The 27145-nt window shown below is 41.0% G+C and overlaps 1 protein-coding gene across 1 annotated transcript in view; it reads left to right on the top strand.

Moving 5' to 3' along the window:
* Cv-c (RhoGTPase activating protein) overlaps positions 1-27145 on the top strand; it is a 437455-nt gene that overhangs the window by 327962 nt on the left and 82348 nt on the right. Inside the window, exon 9 of the mRNA XM_076802187.1 lies at positions 4522-4593. Coding sequence (XP_076658302.1) covers positions 4522-4593 — 72 coding nt within the window. The remainder of the gene's footprint in view (positions 1-4521; positions 4594-27145) is intronic.

The raw sequence follows: 27145 nt of genomic DNA, 5'->3' as shown, positions 1-27145 counted from the left end.
ATTGAGGGGAATACATTTACCCCCTCTTCTTAGTCACGGAGGCGTGGGGATAAGGTAGAGTGGGGGACAAGTCCTGACATGGCGACACTGCTTGCATCCTGATTCATAGCGATCCATCCGGCAATCGTCTCCGTCAATTTATACAATGTTCATATCATTGTATGCCACATATACACCCCCTGTATGCCTCTATTGCAAATTGCTGAAGCAGATCTGCAGCAATAAATTAATTGCCGATCTATAAGTTAATTTTGGAAAGCTTTACGGTCTTGGTGCCGTCACGTGCTCGGTAACGCAAGCTGGACAAATGTCATTTCGGTGGCCATCGTAAAATAATAGAACTACTGCAAAGTTACCAACAAAAGTCTGAAACAACTGAATGGATAAAAAAAATTAAATAATAAAGAAATCGCCAAGGCCCTGGTTCCTTGGTTTAAATTAATCATAATCCATCTATATTCGCCCGATTGGAAGTACGAGTGTGTTCCATTTGTAAGAATTTAGCCGCGAGTCATTGCAGAGGAACAGACTTGCAAAAATGATTACGAACAACAATGAGAATCATACGATTCCTTGGACGTAAGTCTAAAATGTTTTACGATTTTCCGTTGCTATCCAACATGTTTATTTCCTACGGAAAATATTACTGGAATTCGATACATTTTGTCAAACTGTACCGCGACCACATTATACAGTGCATCATTTCATCTGAATTCTAAATTGCGTGTACCGCATTACGAATTCTTTTCAATTCGTGAGATAGCAGCATCGGAACACGTTCCTCAAAAGTATCGGTTTATTTCCCGACTCGGGCCTCGCCTCCGCATTACCGATTCCTCTTTGAGCTGAAACTGCTCTGCAGGTTTCATGAAAGCTGGATGCGTCGCCGCATGCGTTGCAACATGTTCGAGCGTGTACAGGGGGCTCTAAAGGTTGCAACCGAGGAGACTACCGTGGTCGAGTGTCGCGCGCCACGGGACGAGAAGCTCGACGACGTTCGGAAAATAAAGACGTTAACCTCTGTCGCGTCGATGGTCGTGCGCGAGCCGGTACAAGAAGCGTGGAGGCTTCCCGCTGCTCGGGAAATCGATAAATTCACCGCGCCGATATCGATAGTGATAGCTGGGTACGTTTTATCGTCCGGCCGATGCGCGATCGCATCGATATCGCCGCTATCGATTCTCTTTTTTGGTCGCGGCGGGTGGTCCAGCGGGTGCTCCCTGAAAGGCAGAAAACGCGTTCGACGCGCGTTCCGTTTCGTTTCCTTTTCTCCTTCTGGCCAGCAGCGTTTTCGCTTGCGCGGAGACCCGTTCTCTTTTCCGGCTCGAAATCCCCCGTGGGAATTTGGCGAGCCGCTCGACGTCGGCCAATTAACCGTAGAAAGAAGTCCTCGAAAGCCGCTCGCGTCGACCGTGCCCGGCTCTCGTCCTGGAAATTCTTCGCTCCGCCGTGGCCTTTTGTGCCGAGTTTTGCGGAATTTTGCTACGCTCGCGACTTCCTCTTCCTCTTGCTGCTGCGGAGATCTCGCGCGGGCGAAGGTCATCCTTTCCGGGGACAATCATCCGTGGGTGCGGTCGCAGAATCGATTCAAATCGATTCGCTCCAGCACTTATTAATCGCTAGTTTTTAGTTTCGTTGACAAGGTTCGAGGAATCTCTCGGGAATTATTCATTTCTGAACCCATACACCGTAACAGATTCGGTCCATGGGTCCAGCATTCTTTTCAACTGCAGGATGAAATATTATATGCGTTTGAGGCAAAACTGTATAGATCAAATGCAAAACAGTTGGAACGTTTAATGAATTTGGAAATACCAATGTATTATTTTTTCGACTGTTTACAATTATCGGAAAAGAAATAACGCAATTTGCACAATTTTTACTTGGTGTACAAGTCCGCAAAGTATATTGAAATATTGATCGTTAACGGACCAATGCCGCCATGGCACTTTTACTTACTGGGACCAATGCCGCGCACAATGGGCAATTTCGACGAAATCGGATTCAAAGTCAAAGAACTTTCGATAGAAATTAAAGCTGAAACTTTGTAGAATACGGGAAAAATAGGGCGATTATTACCATCCAATCATTTCAACGAAAAAATGACTTCATTAGTTTTTGTCACAAAAATCTATTTTTTGCAAAATCCTGAGGTCGTAGACAAATTTTGAGACCAGATTTGAAATCAGCGTGAAAAAATCTATGGGAAATGATGTATAGCATGTTAAAAAAAAATTTTTCCGCGCGTGGTATTGGAAGAACTAAAATTTTCTTGAATTTGTGCGCGTTTAACGAATTTTCTCGAGGTTAAAAAACGTTCGTACCACAATCTCTCTATTTTTCCCATATTCTACAAAATTGCAGCTTTCATTCAAAAAAAATTTCATCGCTCTACCTCATTCCTATCGAAAGTTCCTTGATTTTGAATCCGATTTTGTCCAAATTGCCCACTGTGCCGCGTATATGGCGGCAAAAATAAAATATAAATATATGTAGGAAAAATATAAAATATAAATATTTTTTCCTTTCTATACTTGATATAAACATGTTGAGTCCACGGTTTCTCTTCGTATGAAAAATAGCTTGGACCTGCTGGGAAGTAAACTTGAAATACTTGCGGACCGTTAAGGATTTATAATTGACAAAGTATTATAAAATATTCAGACTAATCTACAAACCTCAAGGAGAACTAGATAACAGAAGACTAATAATTACATTGCGTACAACTGTTGGTACAACTTTTATGTGAAACAGTTTTCCCTATAATAAACAGTTCGCAAGTAATTCAAGTCGATGAATCACTTTATATGGAGGGAGTAAAAAATATATTCGCACATCCTGTAATGTATGAGGAAGAAAATGTGTATGCTGTATAATAAGTTGAAGAATATCGGACAGAACGTTCCATTTTTATGTGTTGCAATAGACTTCCACTACACTCGATAAAACTCAACAGTCTTTGATTATATCTGTTTCGGTCCGAACGATTATCGAAGCGTCTACGTATCTAATCTGTGACAGTAAACTCCAGTACACCAACTAGGTTATGAATGAGCACGATTCAGTAACACTTATCCCTTATCACAAAAATGTTCATTGTCCAACGCGTCTTACTCTTAAATGGACGTCTCATTCTTTTTTACTCATTCACAGGTTACTGTGTACTCTAGATAAAAGCGACACATTTACTCCGAAACGATTCAATTCTTCCAATCGATCAGTTGTCTCGAATCGAAGCTCGTATAATAGAAATATAAATAATACTTATTCGCGTAATACTTATGCAATATAAAAAATGTTTACTAGCAATATGACAGCGTATCTCAATTTCTTGTATTTTTAATATTTTTCTAGAAACAAAGGTGACCTTCAATGTTTTTAAATGGAATGCCACATATTTGTTTACATCAGGACATCGAGACGAGTCCAAACATGTAGTATACTATGGTCTTCGGGGTCACACAAGGGCGGAAATAAAAGAAACAGATTTAAAATTTCGTAGTATTGCATTCACTGGTACGCATTTACTTGTAGAGATAAGACTCGTGTTCGATGTGACTTCCATTAAGAAGAATGCATTTCTGAGTTCTGCTGACTACATTCCTGGTAGTTTCTGCGAATGTTGCGCTAGATATGGATGCACAGGGTTCTTTTATCTCAGTTTGCAGTCGTCCCAATTTATGTTTTTATTTATTTATATATCAGTGAAGACCAGTCTTACTGTTCGCGACGCATTCCTCATACGGCTCGATAGCGCACCAGGCACCACGCAAGTTTTTCGCGTCCTCCATCGGTCCCAGTCGACCAAGGTATACCTCGTTCTGTATAATGAAGGGCAACGTCTCATCGTGGTTGCCGGTTTTTCTGACGAGACCTTCATTCACCAAACGAGCAGGGCTGGTCCCGCAACGGCGCGAGGGGAATTTTCGCTCCTCGGCCACTAATGATCGGATGTTTGTTCATGTAAATGCGAATCCCTTTATTTTCGCGCGGCTCCCTAGAAAACGAGTTTATCGCCGCGCAAGACGAATACCGGATACTCCGGCTCACTATCGTTGTCGATAATGATTCCCCAGTTCGTCCGACTGCAACCTATTCATACGTGATTCAGCGATGATTGCGCTCTGACTCACGAATTCAATTTCTGACCTTCTCTTTTTTGCACAATTATTAGGGTCGTTTGCTCAATTTCACATCCTCGGGTGATTTTCCTTATGACATTTTTAATCAGAATCGGAGGTAATTGTTACATGCTTCGTTTAACGGAATGATTACGAGTTCAAGGAATTAGGGGAAAACGTTCTCGCTGATGTAAAATCAGGAAAATAGTTGAAACTATTTTTGTTATTATTAACACCCGGAGTAACCCCCATAGTTCTAAGCCTGTGTCAAATAACACTCTCACCAAATCCAATTCAGTAATATTCCAACCTAGCTGAATTAAATATAAATGTATGTTCTGATGACAGGAACGATAATTTTAATAGGAATACATGCTGATCATTTTTACTCTGTTTCCAGAAATCGAAGCACAAGAGGCTTGCAAGTGGCTAAGAGCAGCTGGCTTTCCGCAATATGCGCAGATGTATGAGGGTGAGTTCACAGTTTTCTTTGTAACGCTATAGTTGGGAGTAGATACTATTTGTACAGTGTACACGATATCCACCGTCGGAACTAATTCAGCAAAAAATGTTTGACGAACGAGAGGATATTTGAAAACGTCTAAATGTTCTCTTACCCTTTGCACTTCGAAATTTTTTCACTTTTGTTCACGACAACTCATTTCGAGTGTTTCATTTAAAATGTACTTCAAGAGACAGCTCCTTGATTCATACCAATTTTAAACAATTTCTCTTACTAATTATTTTTAAGAAAACCAAGTATATCTATACTGCTCATCCAAGTAAAAAAAATTAATATTATAAGGTCAAAATTGATTATCGTTAACTTTTGGAGTAGCAACCCCACCATTTCACCTTGATTTTGATGCAATATAAATAACTCTATTTTCCGAAGTGACAAATTTTGGATTTTCAAAATTGCACTCCATTCTCCCATCTCACTGCATTGTAGTAGTTGTTCAATACCCTGACATTTTGCACTCGACGATTCGAATGGTAATCGTAAGCATCGAAGAAAATCGATTTCCGTCTCGAGGCGGTGTGCCAGGAAAAATAAATGAGCAGGATGAATAATTCACGAGCAAAAATATTACAAAACAGAACGAACGTGTCCGTCGGTGATCATAGAATCGCGGAATAAGATCTAAAGCTCTCGGTCTTTTAAAAACCTTTTAAACGATGTCCCCCCCTTAAAGTCTTTGTCGAGTCCGTTCATCCCTAAAAATGTCACCGATAAATTGAAACGGCCCCGGCTAATTAGAATGAGGGACGATCTCCGTGGGGGTGGACCCACGTTATTTTCAACGGTTCCAATTTATTTTCAATCTAGTCAACGATTATCAACCTGATCCCCCGGTGAAATCCCGCTTAGGGTCCCCCGCCCATGGAAGATATCCCTAAACGGTTTGGACGCATGGAAAAATCATCAGACGTCTCGTCCAGATCGGACAAGATTACCGTTCAAAAGAACTTTTAGGAAATTCGAGCGTCGGCCCCTGCTCGTTCTCCTCGCCTAACCGAGGAGCCATGTGGTTCCTCTCAATAACCCTGCCACCATTTTTCGTTTCCGAATGGTCACGTATGACGAGAAGTGTGTTGTTGTCCGTTAGGAAAACCTAACTCAGACCCGGCCCTACGATAAGGTGTCAACTTTCGATGCTCGAGGCAAACGGGATCATTGGCTCGGGAGTATTAGGACTGCAGTGAAATGCTCGAACAGAAATCTCGCAGTTTGCAATTTTTAGATGTCTACTTCTCTTATAAAAATAGTCAGCGTTTAATCGTCACGAATAAACTGCGATTTTTATGAATTTGCGACACAAACGAGCATCTAGCTGCAATTTGAAACAGTAGAAAGATTAAATGAATTAAAGAGTGTCAGTATAATACTTTCGACCTGCTAAAATGATCAATCATCCGCTTGTGACCTGAGTCGATTATGTCCGCAGCGAAATTTCACTTTTCAATCTCTTCCTTTCCAATATTTATGTTTTCCCATTAATGCTTTAAACATTTGACGTTGCAATGACTATATATTAAAATAGGTACTTCAAACAGAGTCCAACAAACAAGGGAAAAGAACGTTGCAAAATTGTTTTTCATTGATCGGTTTCTTACCTACGTATGTAGTAAATTAATCGTTGACAGGAAAAGAATTCCTACAGAAAATCCACAACGGTTATGTATCTAGATTTAGAAGAAATAGATATACACCAACGACATGCACGAATAAATTATTTCTTTAAATTCCTCACGAAGCAACTCGGAATTATTTTAGTTGTGACTCAACACGTCACCTGTGAAATTCTATTTATTTCAGTCATTAAACGCCCTAAGGTCGCCTAAAGATTAGGGTACTTCCTATGAATAAATTTCCCTTGTTATTAGTACATGTAAATGCCACGATACCGAGAATGTATTCTTTCGATTAGAAAATTGTCAACGACCGTGAACAGTGAACAGTGAATAATTGTCTGTGTGAATAAAATATCTCGTATGAGGACGAAAAGTTGTAAAACCATTTTTCGTCTATTTTCGTCGGTAACGTGGTCGCTCTACCTTATCGGGAATCTACGAAGTCTCGGCTCTGAAGCGGAGACAGTGATCGCGGCCCGTAACAGCGAAACAAGAATTTTAATCTGTACGTTGTTATCGATTTCGATTTTTCCAGTTGAGTGGAAAGTTCCGGCTCGGAGTAGGGGCCGCGGAGCATGTAACGTGAGACCGTAAAAGGGGTAAACTTTCCCTGTTTCCGAACGTTGAGTAATGACGCCACGGCCCGGAAGGCAATTCCAGTTGAAAATCCCGCGAAAGCAGTGCCATTGGCGAATGACACGTGGGCAGAGCGGATCGAATCGCAACGCGCCGGCCAGCGAGAGAGTGACTTATTAGAGAACGGCTTGATGCGTCCGGGCATGTTAATACTTATCATAATGGACCCTTTGTCGCGGCGCCTACCAACAATGCGTTCGTTATTGCACTCTCGCTCGGCCGTTGCATTCTTGCAGTCGCGTTCCCGCCGCCGAGTCCCGCGGCTCGGTAGCCCGTTCCTACGATTCTTACCGATGCCATTAGCGGTCCATTGTTTCATTCCTCTGTTTATTTCCTCGCCGACCGCCCGCTACTGTATTTTCACGATTCGCTGCCGTCATAAGAACCAGTTTTTCAAACAATCATTTCTCCCATTCCTCGGCCAGCAAACATTTTCGAAAAATTGCCGATATTCAAACTGTTCGAATTTTCTGCAAAAGAATCGTACGACAATGAACCTTGTCTCGTTTTCGAATTCGAACACTCTATTTTCACGGTCCGTAATTTATCTCTTTTTTTTTTAAGATGCTTACAAATATTAAAATTCTAGAAGATTTTATGTATGGCAATATTATCACAACGCATTCCTTCGACGACTTTAATAGCCTGGCAGGAAATATTCGATGAAATCATAAAAAGGATTGTCGAAGAAATGATTTCAGCGTTCAGTAAAAAATGACAAATATTATTGCATATGTACTAGATAAGAATACAGTAGGAACGATATATACCGAAAATAATGTTCTGCGAGTTCTAGGCCTATGCCGGAGTCATTTCTGACCCACGATATTTTACTACAGTTTTCTTTGGATATAAGGCGATGTCTCGGGGCCGGCTTGCGACGTATTTCGGATGAAGAAGAATTTTAGAATTTGTTTTAAATATTGACAATTTTTCAAAAATCAGGGTTTAAATACTTTTCGAAGCAACTGTACTTCTTTTGACAATATTTGAATGTTCCTCCGAAAATATCACAGAGTAGACTTGAGTGTCTATCGTTTTAATATTATTGCATGGATTTATAGTGTAAAACTAAACGCATGTGCAAACAGTTTTCAATATTACCTAACCTCTCCGAATCTACATTGTAGTCTCTTACTCAGAGGTTAAAATAGAATGTCTAAAAGTGACATTCGAATAATTTTAAATGCATTTGAATCGTTTAGAAAGTTACTTGCTATGTGGTTCGATAAAGCTCCGTACGATACACACCAATTTGAATAGTTTTCATTGATGGAATTGGAATACCAAATTGCATCGACAATTGCGGAGCACTGTCGTTGCATCGGAAGGTCCTTTACCGTTGGTTTTGCAATTATTATCGGGGAACCGTCGAGCTAAGTTATTGCAGTTATCTTTTTTATCTGTCCTCGATGGACGAATTGCAAACGAAACGATCCGAGGAGAGGGCACGGAACAACAAGACCTTGAGATTCATGCTCTAATATGTATTATGGAGGTGCGCGGTCAGCGAAGAAAAGAAGAAACAAAAGGAAACAGGGAGACCTTTGTTTCCGAGGTCCGGCGTATTAGTAAAAATCTCACGTACTCGGGACAGCCGTCGAAAACATGCGCGTTCGAACGCTTTTGGTGGTCCACACGGGACCACCCTCTTCTCAACCGACGATTCTTCTCGTCCTAAAACGATACTGTAAGCCTGCACTCGGACTGGTTTCTTTTTTCATCCTCCACATGAAGCCTGACCGTGACCTTCGTTAGGATTGCTTAGCGGCCGTGTTTTCACCACACGCGATTTTTCGTTCGAAATTCCTGGAAATCGTTGGAAATCTGTCAACCAGTGCACGATAACTCAACTGCAACATGTTTCCCGTCTACAGATACCAACGATATCGATAGGTTTACGAGACAGACTGGATAACTCAGAATTTTTAAAAAAATCCAGGGTGTGAAATATGTGTTGTGAAACATCTCCTAAGATTGAAACTTGGATTTTCGGCATTTTCTCGACAAAATCTACAGGATTACATTTTAAAAAATTGAAAATTTCTGGTTTCGCGAGATAAAGTTTAAGCCATTTATTGCAGATGCTGGAGAAAAAAATGTTTTGATAAGTAATCAGTTATTCAAGATTATCTAATACCTGCTTATTCGGAATAGCACGTAGAATGGATTCACGCAAAAAAAATATAGAGTGGCATTCAAAGAACTAGGGCAATTGCACTTTGCACCGATTCACTTCTGTATAAAAAGCAAATTTTTTTTCTATTCTTGGTAATAAACGACTTTGTAATTTTTATTATCTTCATTATTATTCAATGGCTATTTTCATGGCTGCCACGATGTCTCAATAATAAATTCGTCAATCTTCTTCAAGTTTTACGCACGTCTCTCTATCTTGCGAACTGAAATGATGCAGGACAGAATTCCCTTAACAAAATGGAAACCAATATAAAACATATTAAAACCGAAAATTCTTCAAGCGATAAGAAAAAACTGTCGTCGGTATTGACATAATTCTCGGTCACAAGACGAAGGGGCCTCCAATTGAAATGTGTGCAAAATTTGAGTCAGATTGATCAATAAGAAGTCATGACTGCCATGAGAAGCGATGTGCAGTGGGAATCACGCAATAGACAATTGCATAAAAATTACACTGTCATCTTGGAATGTAACCAAACCAGTACACAAAATTTTAAAACAGCTGATCAGTAGTGATCTAACAAATTTTTAAATTTAAAATTGTCTAAACATTGACGGCTCTGACTGGGAGTAACTCTTCAAGGGGGCCGGCAGGCATTTGGCCTTGACCGTCACGCTATGTTATCCTGTGCCTTTTTTCTAGACATTTTACGTCTTAAATAAGTAAGTAATCAATTAAAAATGCATATCACCGTGTTTGTACATGTCTTTGCTCTCTTGAAATTAAGAGAGTCTCTCTGCGGCAGCCATCTTGTGACGTCATACTTGCTTCAGAAAGCGAGTTTTCTGCCGAATATTACAAATTACTCCACGATGAGGTAGAAATTCGCAATTTGGGCTCCATACAGACGTAGATTGGACTTTTAGGAAACACAAGTGACCACTTTTAAACTGCTCATTGCAATATTGAAGCGTTAATTTGTCAAGATTTCGACCCTTGCAAGTTCATATACGTATATTGCAGAAAGATTCTCTAAATTTCGAGAGATATAGTGTTCGTATCGGAAAAAAGGCTCTATACAGACGTAGCAAAGACATGTACAAACACGGTGGTATGCATTCTTAAATTGATTACTTACTTATTTAAGGTGAAGGCCAAATTCCTGCCGGCCCCCTTAACGTTCGGGTCTCCAGTGGCCCGGCCAATTGTTGGGACAGAGAGGGTCGAACGCGGCGAAGAAAGGGGGAAGAGCGTTCGCTCGTGTTTACGGAGTACTTTGGTACTCTCCGTATGCGTATCACGGATACCGGAGACGGTATCATGTTCGAGGTAAACGAAGTTGCTCGCCAACCTGCTAAGAGAGCGTGTCGCGTGGTAACATTGAGCCAGGTGTAGAACCGGGGGGAAAGGACTAACAACTCGTGTTCCAGAGTCATTAACGTCCTTGGTACCGGCCGAGTAATTCCAGGTCTTTCTTCAATTTCGAGAGCTAATGCGAGAATAATAATCAGCCGGACGTCGCGGCCGCGATGATTAATGACGCAGCCGATTTTTCACGTGGTGGCCGCGAACGCGCCTGCGCCGCCAATTTACGTCCGAGATAGACTCCGGTAACCCGCTGCCGGCTAAATAACACAATGTTGAGCGAGATTTATGCGGAAGCGAGCCCCGGGATTTTAGTCGTCGAATTATACGCCGCCGCCTGTCGGCATAAATTTTCCGCTGTCTCGTTACCGCGTTTGTTTAAATCAATTTCGATCGATTCGAAAGATTCGATATCTGCCGGCTGTCCCGGAATCGTTCAGCCTGCCGTTTAGCCTCGTTAACGGGACGAGATGCGATACCGATTCGAAATCGGCAGCCGATCGTCGCGAGAAAAATTCCGATATCCTGTTATTAAACAAGGCGACGCAGTTTTTTTTTTTTAACCCAGTTGCCGGGGCTGTTGTAACCGCTGATCGTCGGCGCTGCGAAATAATTATTGCCCCGGCTTATAAATATGGATGGCTAGCGATACAGCGGGTGATTGATTTGTTAGAGCCTGCTCGAATAGAATAACGATTTTCCGTCGAGACAGTTCGAGTTGTTAAATGAAAACCTTGCCACCACCGAGGTCTTTCACCCCGAGTCAATGATTAAAAGCTCGTATATTTATACAGTGGAATCGCAAAGTGATGAATATAGAATGTTAACTGAATTACAGATTACTTCGAGTCTCATTTCTCCGCGAGATACTTGATAGATGCTAATTAAAGTAAAAGTTGTCACCAAAACAAGTTTGCTAACCCATTTAGTCCCAGCTTGCTGCATGCAGCACGGTTAACATGAAAGAATAAATTGCTATACTTTATCTTTGGAATATTCATGAGAATGTATCTTTCGAACGTCCTTAATGATATTTATAAACCACCATAAAATGGTGGCTGAATTAGCGTCAGGTCTAAATGGGTTAATTGCTGCGCGATTTTTCGCGACGGGATTCTTAAACGTTCATGGCAAATGACCATCTCGGACTGTGCAGTTTGTAATAACGTTGATTTAAAAGCGACCGTAAAGAACCGTCTACACAGTGTGCAACTGTTGCCAATGTCCGTTCAAGTTAACTGCTATTTAGTTGCAATTTGTGCGGCTAGAATTAACCACGCGTTCTGAATGTTCATAAATTCATTCGGTTTTATTCCGACCGTTTTGCCGGCACACGCAACACGGTGGAAGTTCGGATGAACCGCACGATGAAATATGCATAGAGTCGCCCAATAACTTTCGTCGATAATAATTTGCTCGAACTTCGGCGCGGCGGCCGTGCATTTGCAAATGAGCAATGTTTATCGATGAACTTGCCGAGCTGGCAGAGGTTCAAGCTCCTTCCGTGAAGCCGTCCGTTTTAGCGTATATAATTCTCTCGCGTGACAAATACGCGCATGAATAATAGACTCGCGCCACGAGACAGAGAGAGAGAGAGAGAGAGAGAGAGAGAGAGAGAGAAATTTCATGGAAAACTGTTTGAAAATACTAGAAGGTTGTAGTAAGTATTTCATATCTTTTTTAGCGGACTTAGAGCGTATCAGTTTTCCGATGCTAAAAATATTTCGCGGGTCTATTCTCGACGCTTAGAACCTCGAAATGGAAACGGCAAACGCGGGAACAATACGTGTGCGAAATAAATAAAAAGATGAATATGATGGAATCGGTTTGAATATTATACGCTTAGGAGACTGTTGTAGCTGCAGATGCTGCACTTATACGATATTGGTGAACCGTTTGGGGATAACGAGATTACATAGGAAAGCACTTTGTATGGAAAATCAAGTTTCATTGTTATTACTGACGCATGCGCGGGGCTTTTGTGAAAACTACCCATCTACTTGTACGACTTGGGTGAGATTATCTTGATACAGCTAGTGCCAAACGTTTCGTTAAAAGCGTGTTGCATTGTAGCTTCTACGAGGTTGGTACAACACTTAATTTAATTTTCTGAACAACTGTACTTCATCTCCGATTATTAAACTGTGAATCTTGTGCATTTGTTCAGCAATTTTTTTAGAAAAACCATATGAACATTTCGCGTTGAGATTTTGCTCAGATATTTAAAAGCATGTTGCATTATAGCTTCTCCGAGGTTGGTACAACACTTAATTTAATTTTCTGAACAACTGCACTTCATCTCTGATTATTAAAGTGTGAATCTTGTGCATTTGTTCAGCAATTTTTTTAGAAAAACCATATGAACATTTCGCATTGAGATTTTGTTCAGATATTCAAAAGCATGTTGCATTATAGCTTCTACGAGGTTGGTACAGCACTTAATTTAATTTTCTGAACAACTGTACTTCATCTCCGATTATTAAACTGTGAATCTTGTTCATTTGTTTAGCAATTTTTTTAGAAAAACCATATGAACATTTCGCGTTGAGATTTTGCTCAGATATTTAAAAGCATGTTGCATTATAGCTTCTACGAGGTTGGTACAGCACTTAATTTAATTTTCTGAACAACTGTACTTCATCTCCGATTATTAAACTGTGAATCTTGTTCATTTGTTTAGCAATTTTTTTAGAAAAACCATATGAACCTTTCGCATTGAGATTTTGCTCAGATATTTATTGCTACTCGAAGTACACGTATGATTTTTTTCAAGTGAAAATCATTAAAATTACACGAGTTGTATATTTTTTGGTAGAGTATCTTTTGATAAACATACGTCACGATTTCTTTCTACTGATCGGAAACAAACAAAAATAAAGTTGTTTATTAACACTAGGTTTACGGAGCACTAAAAGTGACTATTTTACATTGATTTATAAAAAATACCGAGAACGTGTCTATCTAAATTTGTAGCCATTTTAAAAATAACATAAAGAAATAAATTTGTTGAATAATTCCTCATGAATGCATCTTTATAATCTCAATAATCGTAAATTAAAGATACTAGAACGTGTCATTTCGACGCGTCCCGTAAACCTAGTGTTAATCACTATGAATGTAGAATTATGGCCCGAACTAAAAGAACTTTTTAACGAAGTTTTCACCCAAAACCCCGGAAATAATTAATTTCCACAATTTACGAGTATTCGTAGAATACACCGTTACTTTTAAAAACAGTGGGCTGTTGAATCGACCGTGCGCTGAATTGTCCGATTCTTGGGAAGAAGAAAGGGTTAGAGAATTTTCTTGAGAGCGCAGGATGCAGAAAAAGCATGGCGACGAGGCGCGGCCGAGCGTTCAGCCGTACGATGAAAAGCGGTCTGTCGGACGGTATCCATCCGTCGCTAATTAGTACACACGTGGATTAACCGCGGATCGCGTGTAACTGCAATCGAGACTACGGAAAGTATCGAGTCACGCCTTCTCCTGTTTCCACTATATTAATCAAACGAGCCGAAGGGAGAGGAGAAGGAGTGACGGGCCCGATTTGTTGTTCGACGACGCCGACTAAACGCGAGCGGACTTGCCGGACGTATTTCGTCGCGGCGTTAAATCGTCGCGTCGCGTCGTCGCGTTAAGCCGTCCTCGCGTGAAATCCGGCTGGAAAATTTTACGGATACCGCCTAGATCTTTCGTATTCGTCACCGGCGACAACGGACCGTAGCACGTGAACGAGGACTGACGATTTCCCAACCTGAAGAATTGGGTTAATAAAAGAATCGGTAATTACCGTTGCCTCCGTTCTCTAGATTTCCTTAAGATTCCCTCCTTCCTCCTCGTGTTATGGTCGACACTTCCCGGAAATCTAATTCCGGGAGAAACTCTTCGAATTTCAGAACAAAAGTATCATTTTGTGCCTCGAAATAATGATTGAAAAATAAAAATTGTCTGTATTAATTACAAGATAGGACAGGAGCTATAGAGACAGTTACAGTGCTTACTCGATATATGTCCTAAACACGGATCCAGCCACGGACGTGTATCGGGTAGGAGGATCTCACACTCTAAGATCGTGTAGCTCCGCTCGGCTTAGCGCAAGGCTTTACTGTACTATACTGTGGATTGTATGCGAATAGGAAATGTGAGGACGTTGCAAGAAGAGATGAAGACTTTATAACGCCTTAATAAATTTCCCAGTAGCAGTAGCAGTTTGAATCGTGAACCAATAAATCACCTCCAGCAACGTAATGTAATAACTTATTTAAAACAATACTTTTAAGCCTCCTCTTAAAATAGTACGTAATATTAAAATAGGTACGTAAAAATTTAGGATATATGTGACAGTAATTCCGTTCGACGAAACGGTTCGTTATTACAAGTCGTCGTAAATAAAAGTTGAAAATTATCTCACCGCTTCCACGCACCGCTACGAGGAACGATTTCGATCACGACCATAAGGGAAGTGTTAATTTCACGGTTTGCCGAAAATTTACATAACAGGACATGTTTTCGTATCGAGTGTGATTCATAATACTCGTTGCGGATGTAAGTAGGCGACGACAGGCATATTCACGAGGAACGGTAGCGGCGTTTCAGGTTATAGATTCGATGTTTGAAGCGAAACGATCTGACCTGAATTAATGAGCAACCCAATAACGTTTGTCCCGGTTGGCATGGGCCCAAATGAGTCATTTCACACTGAAATGAGTTTTATCAGCGGACGTCACTGTTACCGATCTAAAAGTAGAAAAACCGCTGTGCCTTGAACCCGGCGTTACATCGATCGAGATGCATAATTGAGAAATCGTTCTTCCGAACGCGACACGTTTCGCAAGGTTTCGGGCGTTGACAGCAACTCGGTGAAGTATGGCAACGTTCCGAGGCTCCCGCAGAACAGATGTAACGCGTAAAGCATTGTTTTCTGACAGGAATTCGTTGTTCACGATAGTTCGCCAGAAACAACGTCCGTTCTACTTTGCGGATTCGATTCCAGGCACTCGTGTACATAATCTAGATACTTCGGAACTCGATGACACGTTTTCACCGAAAATTCAAATCAGGCGAACGGTGTGTGTGTGTGTGTGTGTGTGTGTGTGTGTGGTTTTCCATACTTTTACGCGTGTGCGCAGTTTCTCGGAACGAGGAACGCTTCCAAGAATACTGTTCTTCTCGCTGGATTTGTTGAGACAATTGAACGGACCGCCGAGCGAATGCAAACGATAAAGCCAAGAAAACTATATGTGTTCACGTCCCGTGAGGAAAAGTGTATGAAACTGAATACAGTGTTTTCTCGATATATGTCCACAATACTAGCCAGGGACATATATTGGCCGGACATACTATTCTTTGATCCAGAATAGGTCAATGGGGACAGTTCTGGGACTTTTATCAGTTAGATATTTGGGACATATATCGGGAGAACACTGTATCGGGGGTGATGCAGCGAATTCTCGTTACGAGTCAGTGCCAACCTTACAATTTGGAGTCGGTGGAACTACCCACACCACGAGAATTAAATTGCACGAATTGGAGCAGCAAAAGAGATGTAACTTTCGTGTCCAAAAATTTATTAACAGGAATATGTTAATTGATCATAAATACTTGGCACGCTCGAAACAAAACTTCATATTTAATTGCTTTTCGTTTTTTATTACTCGAAAGTGGAGAGCTGTCTCTTTATTCCAGCTGTTTTTCACTCTCAAATAATATAAAATCATCGTCACACGCTGTTGAGATATTATTATAAATATAACATTAATCGCAATATTAATTTGTTATCAAACGTCAAATAACCAGTGTTTTCGAAGTGTTCACGATAATTTAACACTTTGAACGCCCAACTAGAAACCCCAAAAATTCCATAAAATCAAAGTAAGTTATTGAATGAGAGATAAAAATTGCAAAATCCTCCAACTTTCTTGCACGTCTCAGATCCTAATCAAGTTTAGCACAATGAATACATCAACGTAAAAATTCATTTTAAAGCCTGCACGAATAATTCCGTCATATGGGTGACGTGGCATTGAACGTGTTAATCGTTCTCTGTAATTCGTCTGCTTATCATTTCAACGGACGAGTCCCACATTAAAAAGAAAATATGCAACACGCCAGAAAGCAGTGTCGGCAGTATCTGGGTTAAGTGTCCGCAGTTAACAAAGTCGGTCTATCGCGGGGAATTCATTAATTTCACATTGTGGAAAAGGAAACTTGTTTATCGATGTCTATTTAGGAGAGCCGCCGAGGCTGAAGGCGTAACCGAAGAACGATGTCCCCATTTTTGAGGATCGTCCGCCATCGAGGGTCATCGGATGTTCACGTGGTCTGCCGAAGATCGTCTGACCGATGGGGTGGTGTCAGGTGGTCGTCGTTTCGTTTTCTACGCGAATTTATGGGGTGAGCTCGCGCGCGCGCGGCCCGCGGCGAGCAACCGTGTGCGAAAATAATTTCAATCGACCGGATCTAAAATTACACGCGCGCGTCTCGTCGCGTCGAGTCGCGTCGCGTCGCGTCGCGTCGCGTCGTGGCCGAAGTCACGATTCACGAAATGCCGGGGTGTCGGAAGCACGTGCAGCTCTTTCTGCTCTCCCAGCGACTTGGAACCGAGCCAGCATCGGCCCCGAGGCCCTTTATTTTCTTCTGTTTGCGATTTCGTTGCCGCTCGTCCCGCCTGCGAGACGGTTTTCCCGTTGCCCGCTCGCGATCATCCCGTCAGCATAATCGAGCACTCGCTTTTACCGGCCAGACAGTCCGTCTCTCGCTCGCGGAATCGTCGCGAGCGTCGTGTTGGCTTGTCGCGTATGAAATTTACGATTTTCAACAGTTCTATCTTCTCTCCTGGAAAAAATTTATTCGTCCGACCGAGCGCCGTAAAGTTTTAATTCGTCGCCTGAAAGATTGCTCGTTGTAAAAATACAATGATGTTCAGTTTCCTCGCGTTTTACTGACACCTCGTTTTTACGTCAGTGTGTGAACGCTTCGGTGTAATAGGAACACTTTGAAAGCGTATTTGGAAAGGTGTTGGCTGTACAACACTGTTAGGATGACGGGCAAAATAATTAATAAGATTAATTAGCACTAGGTTTACGGGACAAAATGACGGGTTCTAGTATTTTTAATTTAAAATTATCAAGACTCTAAGGTTGCATACGTGAGAAGTAATTTAGCAAATAGTATAGATTTAGTAATAGTATAGGTAGAATATTATAGGTAGTATTATAGGTACTTTAGAATAGTATATGTTTAGTCATTTAAAAAATATTGCTAAGAATGTGGGTAGCACGTCCTTGGTATTTTTATAAAGTAATGCAAAGTAGTCACTTTTTGTGCACCGTAAACCCAGTGTTAATAAATAATTCGGTAAAATACGTGTGCATTATAGTTGGAAGTTCGGTCATTCATCTCGGTCTTTAGTTTTTCGAGTTGCTCCAATTACCGCGATTTCATCCTAAATTAGGCGGCTTCAACGACCCGGTTAATGATTTCCAAGTCGTTTCGAGAGCGGCCATCCAGACCCGGTGATCCACATGCTAATTTGTATTTGCCTTAGTTGCGTGAAGGCTGCCGTAACGACTTGCTCGTCGCAGAATAATAAGCGTCAAGCCGATTCTTAATCATCGCCAAATATTCTCGTCGCGCAAATACCCCAGAAACCTAATCAACCGGCTTCCAAGAGAGCGGAGGTTCGTTTCTGCAACTATTTTAGAGATTGAGCCAGCTTGATCATGCAAAAATTAACACATCTTTTTGCGACACTTTCTTGTAACAGAATGAAACAAAAGAAAATTTGAAAGACAGCCTTCATCGTACAAGTTTTCGAAAATAATCTTTTCCTTTCTTCTTCTCACAGAATGACTGAATTAATATATTTCTGTGTTCTGTTTGTGTGTCATGTGTATCTTTTTCTGCGTTACCATTGTATATGTACAATCTGTCAGAAGGCTTTTTGCGACACTTTCTTGTAACAGAATAGACCTAAAGAAAATTTGAAAGACAGCCTTTTCATCGTACAAGTTTTTGAAAATAATTTTTCACTCTTCCTTTCTTCTTTTCACAGAATGACTGAATTAATATATTTCTGTGTTCTGTTTGTGTGTCATGTGTATCTTTTTCTGCGTTACCATTGTATATGTACAATCTGTCAGAAGGCTTTTTGCGACACTTTCTTGTAACAGAATAGACCTAAAGAAAATTTGAAAGACAGCCTTTTCATCGTACAAGTTTTTGAAAATAATTTTTCACTCTTCCTTTCTTCCTTTCACAGAATGACTGAATTAATATATTTCTGTGTTCTGTTTGTGTGTCATGTGTATTCTGTCAGAAGAGTTCCACGTTTTTCAAAACGCCGAGAAATCGAGACGTAACGCTAAAAATACTAGTAGTCGTAGACAAAAGGATAATAAGAGAACGAGGAAAGTCATAAGATAGATAAACTGCTCAAGATGTTCAAAAGGTGTGAATAACGATCCATTAGTCTATCAGAATGCAATCTGAAGAACAAAGTGTGAAGCGTTACTAACCTGTTGTTTCAAAGCCGCATTGAATTCGTAAGTAATGGCGCGTATTCCGCGAAATAGGAACGGATGAAAGGAAAATTTGGGACAGCAATGATTATTTAAACTAACTAGATGTTGCAACCCCACCGAACGGAGCCGTCCTAGTTAGCCGCGACCTCACGGAACGTACGCGCGGTCATGACTTACAAGATTCGCCAGAGCGAAAAGTAGAATGCATACACATGCTTCGGCGAAGAGTATAAAAGCCAACATACTCGTCTTAATGCGCGTGCATGTCTCTTCAGGTGCCGCGATAAACTGTTTCTGCGCGAAGATTTCTGTCCAGAGATTATTAAAGCCGCTATTATTTCGGACGAAATGCTTTAAACAGCCTCTTACCGCGCGCTAGACTTCAGATTTTACGCGTTTATGGCAAACCTGAGTGCCATCGAAACACCGAAGAGATTAGAAGACTTTAAGAGGGTTAATATCTTCCTTTCGTCACATTAAACTTGCCAATCAAGGATATTTCCTATTTAGCTCCAGCGACTTGCAATCGATGCTTTTTATTTTGCATAAAGATGCGCAAACTTTTTTTTTTTATTGTACTTAAGTACAAAAATGAACTTCATATTTCAGCATTATAAGAAAAAATTAATTGCGCGTATATATACGCTCCGGTGATAGTGACCAGGAATATTGAGCGTGCATATACACTAATGATGCAAATTAAGTATATTTAACACTAGATTTACGGGACCCGTCAAAATGACGGATTCTAATATTTTTAATTTACGAATATTGAGATTGTAAGGATGCATCCATGAGGAATCATTTAACAAATTGATTTCCTTGGATATATATTATTAAAAAGATGGCCACAAATTTTGTTATTTTTGTAAAGTAATGTAAAATAGTCATTTTTAGTGCTCCGTAAACCTAGTGTTAATGCTGAAAAGTTGATGCCAGAAAGCAATATTTTCTTTCTATTTAAAAGAAATGAGCGTAACTCGTTTGTTATGCTCGAAAAATATTTGAAACAAAAAGCGGTGCTAGGCATGGTCGTCACAGGTCGAAATTAATGTTGTACAACGGAGCCGAGCAGCCATATTTCCCATCTAAAGACGCACACAGGGAAAGTGGGTGAAGGCTTCTTCGGCAAGTTCTACGCACCGTCGCGTCGACTTCTTTTCATGCGTGTTTCCGTGGGCACGCACACGCGGGATTATTATTGCAGCTAGGTGTGTATATTTACCTCTGATTTATTTCCGGGCAAAAGTTCGCGTCCTTCAATTCTTACGATGGATTGTAATCTAAGCAACCTTCGGTCCACTTTCGGGGCGCTATCGACGTTTGCCGATAAACAGCCCATTCGTTTTCCACGGGCCACTATTTTCAGTTGCGGTGTCACGTCGACCAAGGCTTCCCATAATGTGTGCCCGATGCTGTTTTACGATTCCGAAAGCCGTTTCGGCACGGTTCCCGTTGTCAAACCGAGCGGTCCACAGACGTAACAACTAACGACGCTGATAAACGACGTTGAACTTGGCAATTTTTTCTTTTTTCGTTACGTGGCCCGCGATAGAGGATCCTCGGCTTCACTTCCGTTACGTCCGCTTTACAAATAGCCGACCTTGTTAGGAGGATCTCATTAAATTTAGATTTCGAAGGCCCGATCGCAAACTCGGACAGAACTTCCGAGTAACCTCGTTTGACCACGCGTCGATAGTATCGCTCTAACGCTATAGTATCGCTTTCATGAATTCTTTCCTTTGCTGAAACTGCATTTTAATTGACCTATCCTGTTTTGTCCTTGTAGCCTTTTTTCATTTTATACCTAGACGGGGGTTAAACTTCACCTTGGCAACCCAGAAATTTTTAACTTTATGATATGTAATCCTATACATCTTGGCGAGAAAATTCCAAAAATCGAAGTTTTACCGCGAGGAATTTGCTGGTTCAAAAGTTATGCGTGTTTAAAGTAGTGTTATTTCCAAGGTGAAGTAATGAACAATTTTGATGAATGAATAATTTTAATATGTCGAAAATTCTTCGAGCGCCTTTACAGTTTTTGTCATAAATACGTCAAATCCGGAGTCTAATTTTGCGCTTGCATAATTTTGTGATACTCGAATTGATCAGTAATTTGTCTTAAACGTCACAGTTACGTGTACTATTGTTTCAAGCAACGTGCCTACGTGACTGGCCTTTTAATGTACGAGTGCATAATCTCTTTTCGCTTGATCTTCGACTGGTGACTTTGTGACGCTATCTTCGAGCCACCGGCCTTTTGTCATCCTTCTAACGTCGAACCGATGATAATAAGAGATAGTCTCGTTACCCAGACCTAACCCAGCGTTGATGGCACGTACGACGTTCGTTGTGTATGCAATTAGTCACTTAGGGGTCGATTCCGTTCTTGACATTTAAAGAATTGATTCGAATTAAATGACCGGACAGGATGCAGATGTGTTTCTCAAGATCCAGTTCGAATGAAAGAGAAATGCGTGCGTGCTTCTGAGTAATATTGCCGGTCAATCTGTTCTGACAATCGTCGCGAATACCTGATCAATTAATCTATTTCCTTCGTTATGTGCCTGTTGCCTGATTGTAATATGATTCGTAATATGTAAAGCAACACTTTTCCTAGACGGTTCATAAATAGACTGCGGATTTTATTAATTTATCACGAAAATGGGTAGGTGTACTTTAAAACAGTAAAAAACATTAGAAGAATTTAAAAATACTGTTATATTATTTCGAACCCACTAAACATACTAAGAAATAAAATAAATTTCTATTTCAATCCAGTAGCGTTGAATAAAATAACAATCTTCTTTTATTAGTCTTAGCTTCTAGGCATCCCATTGTTTTAAGTTTCTTAAATATAAATTTTTCTATCGCACCGAGGTCTCCAATCGTGCAACTTTAATTTGATTACATATAAAATAAAACTCTCTGGAGTAATGTAAACAGTTGGCCCAATTTATTTATAGAAAATGTAGAAATTCTTACAACGTACAAGTTCGGAACAGTTTTCCGCGACGCAGTTGTAACTTTTCGGGAAATCCGGATAAAAAAATACTTCACGGTGTAATTCATGAAAAATATTGTCAGCGGGAAGACAGTACGCTTGTACCCGAGGGAAGGACGGCATGTTTTGCGGGAAGGTTTTCAGACATAAATATTTGAGGATCTGAACGCGATAAAAGTCGCGCGATAGAAAGACGGCCTCGTCATCGACGATTCTGTTTGTATCGGTTAAACAAAGCGGCGATACCAGGCCGCGTGCATCGCGGGTATGATGTACCGATCAATTTTGAGGCCGTTACAACTGGTTCGTAATGACAAACGATGTCGTTACATCTATCTGATTACACGGGGCACAACGTACCTCGCGGAGCCACGTCCCGACGAGGATAAGCGATAGGAACACAGTCACGTGAGTTCACGTTCACGTGAGGTTTCTTTCTCTTCACGGTCCTCCGTCCGTGTCATTGTCCGTGTCACTGTCAAGGAAAATTGTACGGAATTCTTTTTGTTTTTTTTCTTACGTCGACGTGCCATCTCCACGAGGATACTTGCACTTTTGTTGCGACGCGTCTTCGAAGTTGCCGCGAACTTGTATCCCCGTGCCTCGGCGAAAACGTTCCGGCATTTTCGTTACGCAGCACAATTTATTAATTGCGAAGCTGAGGAGTCATTTCAGCCGTTTCAATTGTTTAGTATTACGTTGAGATGGTATTTTGACGTTTCGTAAAACATTCAAGCATCAATTTCATCCCGGACAAGTAAAGTTAACCCTTGGCAGTCGAATGGCGACTGTAAGGCACCACTAAAAATTGCTGTATCATTATTCAAAATATGTTTTGCATTGTTAAATGTATTTGTATTCAATAAATTACTAAACACTTCAGTATTCGACGAGTAAATTGCATCATTTCAAATATAGGGAAATATTCTAATAATAATAAGAATAATCATTCAAATATAGGGAAATATTCTAGGTTGGAAGAAATGTTTCCTTTCGGAGGTAAAATAGCTTCGAGTGCAAAGGGTTAAAGGGCCGTGGCTGGTTGATCACCGGAGGAAAACGTGTTGCAGTGACTTCTCTGTATTTGTCGCCAAGGCCTCGGTGATAAACGTCGCGGAACTATCCCCACTACCGCGGGGCATGCCTCCTGGACGATGCACGACGCAAGACCTGTGTTGTTGACATATATCGAGAATTGTATTTAGGAATTTCTTTCGAGAAGGTCAATGAACTTTTTAGTTGTAAGATCTCAGAGAATGTAACAGCTTCTTTGAGATAAAGCACGATCGATCAACGTTTACATTTTTCCGCGAATTAGGAACGATTCTCCTAATTAGTTTTCCCCATAGTTAACAACAGTCACGGCTACACAGTGCCGAGCGATTTCTCAATTCCGCAAATACATCTCTTTGTCGGCGATTTACGTCGGAAGAGATAATTTCTAGTTAAAAGAGAAAGGGGGGGGGGGATAATCGTGCGAAAGAAAGCAAAATGGCGAGGACAACAAATCACGGCGTACAGAGGAAAGATAAGATTTCTTTTCCTTTTCATCTGGCTGTTCGTAGAGAGTAAAAACTGTTTCGCAAGAAAAAGAAGGTGATCGCGCGCGCGCGCGCTCCGGCGAACGTTCTAAATTAACAAAGATCAAAGTGTCCAATGAAAACCAGCAGCTGCGAGATGGAAGTTCCCCCTCCCCTCTCCTTCTCCCGCGAAAACGTTCTCGAGAAGAAACAGGAGCGGCGTGGTCGATTCGCGCGAACGTTTCCTCGAAACGTTCCACTTTCCCCGGTCGAAGTTACAATTTCATCCCACGAATCTCGGGGTTTGCCGTCGAGCGTGGCCATCGTGAAATAGAGTGTCTTTCACGCGACGCACAATGGTTTAAAACGCGAAAGACTATAGCCGGGTTTGGGGGTCAAATCTGCCCTGGAATTCTAATATTTTATTCTATAATATATTTTATAATATTTTTAATTACAATATTTTACTCTAATTTGCGCCATTCGATGGCCTACCAAAAAAGAGACCTTTCAACCTGGTCGGTTGTGCCATCAGTTACCGATCACCCTGTATATCTCGAGCGTTCGCCGCTTCTATTTCGGTGCGCGCGAGAGCATCTGTTCCTCGTTTCTTCGGTATCGTCGCCGAGGAACGGATCCACGGATCCAGGGCTACATAGATCTGCCCGTGATCCTTTTTTATCGGACAGACCCGGAAGATGGGAACGGTGACGATTTGTGAATTCAATCGTCGGCGAGGTATGTAGGTTACGTTCGTTTTCACGATTCTGCGAATCACCGCAGCTCGTTCACTGCGATCTGAATGCAATGTTATTGCAAGTGTGTATTATGTGTCAGAAACCAGACCCTTGCGATTGAATTCACGCAACCAACATTGGCGTTCAAATAAAAATATTATTTTACGGTTTTTTTTTCAACCCTTATGGCAATACTACAAATTTTCTACAACGTGCAATAATATTGTACCATATAGTTTCAACAATTATTCGAGAAGCTGGAAAAATGTAGCTATTTTTATGTTTGTCGAGAAGAACGTTCAAGCAATTTTAGAAGTAGCCACTCTAGCATTGTCATAAGAGTGAAAGTACCATTATAATACTTATCAGACAATTGTCTAATACTAAAATCAATTTAACATCTCGTTAAATTCATGCAAATCCTTACGTATTAATTTTCTTTGACATGTTTCTGAAATTGTTTCTTCAAGATCGACGTTAATCCTCTTATTGGACCATTAAAATTTTAGAATTCGTCGTAATACTAATTTTAGCAATGCCATGTTGAAGAAAATGTGTTTTCAATGATAATGCAATGGAATAAGACTAGATAATACATAACAAGGCGCAGGATGAGATAAAAGTATCCAGTGACAGCTGGTGGAGAGGCCATTTTCGCTTTCCCTGCTTGTCAGAACGTAACCGAGGCTGGAATCGCGTGGTCCCATTTGACAAGTAGGTTGGTAGTACGAAAGTATAAATGATTCCTAAAAAAAAAATCGCCGATAGAGATTGCATTGTACTCGCAGTTAACTGTAGCAAACTGATTGAAACAAAACTGATAAAAAATTGAAATTAGAGCGATCGCACATATACACCATTTTTATATATTAATTTACATTGATCAGTTAATTCGATTTTCGACTTTTGATCCTTTGTTCGAAATGACAGATTGCTTTCTTTGTAATTGAACCGTCACTTATGGTTGGTTATACATATGCACGCGAAATGCATACATTCATACAGAAAATAAAATTACCATGTTACACAGCTTCATTGTTGATAATTTACCATTGATATCACTATCATTACCATTCGTTCTCAATAATTACCATCCATCGCACTTAAATCTTCGGGATGCTCATTAACATACAACAAAGTAACTTATCATATTCAAGATCTAACAATCCCTTACTGCACAGCCTACTGACAATCATTCATGACTGACTCACGCTGGTAAAAACACTAAATCCACATTAACAGTCTGTACGCAGCAATCTCTTCCCTGTACAGTGTGTGATCATGGTAGAAACACTTTAGAGTAACGATGCTATATTTAAAACAATCAAATGTTAAATGAAAATCTTTCAAAAGCGATCGTTGTACAAATAAAAAAAGATTTAATCTAGCATTACAGGTAAGTAACTGTTCTATTGTTCGAACACGCATGTTTCACTGATTAGAGTACGGATAATCGAGGTACCTCTGCATCGTGAATTGAACAAGCACATATGATCCAAATCGTGTCGTGTTTGGTATCGTTTCAACCAGAAAAGCATCGAGAATATGTTGATAAAAGTTTCATTAAGAAATCAGTAGACTCAACAAAGTTTTATCATTGGATTACTATTATCTCGCCGATACGATGTTTGATTCGCTCACCTTTTCCACGTATCAATACTTGCGTATAGCGTATATACGTTTGGCAACCCTGCAAGTGATACAGGGTGTACGAAAAGTGACTAGACCATTTCGAAATCGAAGTGCGAATTTTAAAATAAAATAAAAAATTAAAACTAGAAAGGTCGCCTGTAATATACGCTACATGGACAAGAAATGGTTCACACTGTGGTTTTCGCATCGTGGCTGCAATAATTTAACCGCTCACTGTGTTTGTTCCAAATGAAACAGGTCGCGGGATTCCCGCCTGGAATGAATTTGAAACTGAGAAAAACGTTGACCGTTCCAGACGAGATCCGTTCCTCGGCTGATTAAGCCATCCCCGGGACATAGACTTCCATCCGCGTCCGATCGCTCGCGAATAATATTCCCTTTTACCATTCTCGGCCGGCCGTTGGTTCTTTTCGGTCCCACGCGCGGTTCTCGCGCCGCGACAAAGTAATCTCGCCGAGATAAATTATTCGACGCGCGGCGAAAATGCAAATTCGCCCCGGTGGGCGAGGGCGGAAATTTATACGCAGCCCGCCGGATACTTTGCCGGGCACTTAAGTGGCCAATCTCTTTCGCGAAGGCGCGCGCGTGCACGCGCCGCGCTCGCTAATTCATGCGGTTGCGTTTTCGCGGCATTCCGCGCCACCGCACCGGCGCACAGGCCGCTGGAGTCGCCAAAACGCGGCCCAAAAACCAAATTTTCAACTTCGTCAAAAACTTAATGACAAGCATCAGAGATACTTATTTTCTTGTCTTTTTTGGTTTAATGACGCTTACGAAGCAAAGTTCACGAGTAAAGTATCTGCTGGAACCTCCTTAAGATAGCTACACAAGCATTTATAGTTATACTTTACCTGAGGAAACCAGAAATTTTTAACTCTCTTTTACGCAATCCTGTAGATTTTTGCGGGAAAATGCCGAAAATCCAAGTGTCGATGCTAGGAATTCACTGGTTCAACAGTTATGCGTATTACCTTGAGCGATTTCGAGCGCTTATGACAGGTAAGGGCGCCGCCATGTTGGTATGTACTCAGCGTCGCGCGTCGTCTCACGAACGGAGCCACTAGATGGCAGTGCAAGCACACGGTGACGTCGATAACATAGATTAGCTAGCGTAGTCGACAAACCTAATTCCGACCAGCTTTCTCGCTCATTGGACGATGTCTGAGTACATACCAATATGGCGGCGCCCTTATCTGCCAAAAACGCTGAAAGTCGCACATCTTTCTTTCGAACTAGTGAATACCTAACATTGAAACTTGGATATTCAGCATTTTCTCGCCAAAATCTACAGAGTTGCATAATCAAAAATGT

This window comes from Halictus rubicundus, chromosome 16 (genome assembly GCF_050948215.1).
Source record: "Halictus rubicundus isolate RS-2024b chromosome 16, iyHalRubi1_principal, whole genome shotgun sequence".
NCBI classification, from domain to species: domain Eukaryota; kingdom Metazoa; phylum Arthropoda; class Insecta; order Hymenoptera; family Halictidae; genus Halictus; species Halictus rubicundus.
Note: the sequence above shows the minus strand (reverse complement) of the source record. Positions and strands in the feature narration are given on the sequence as shown.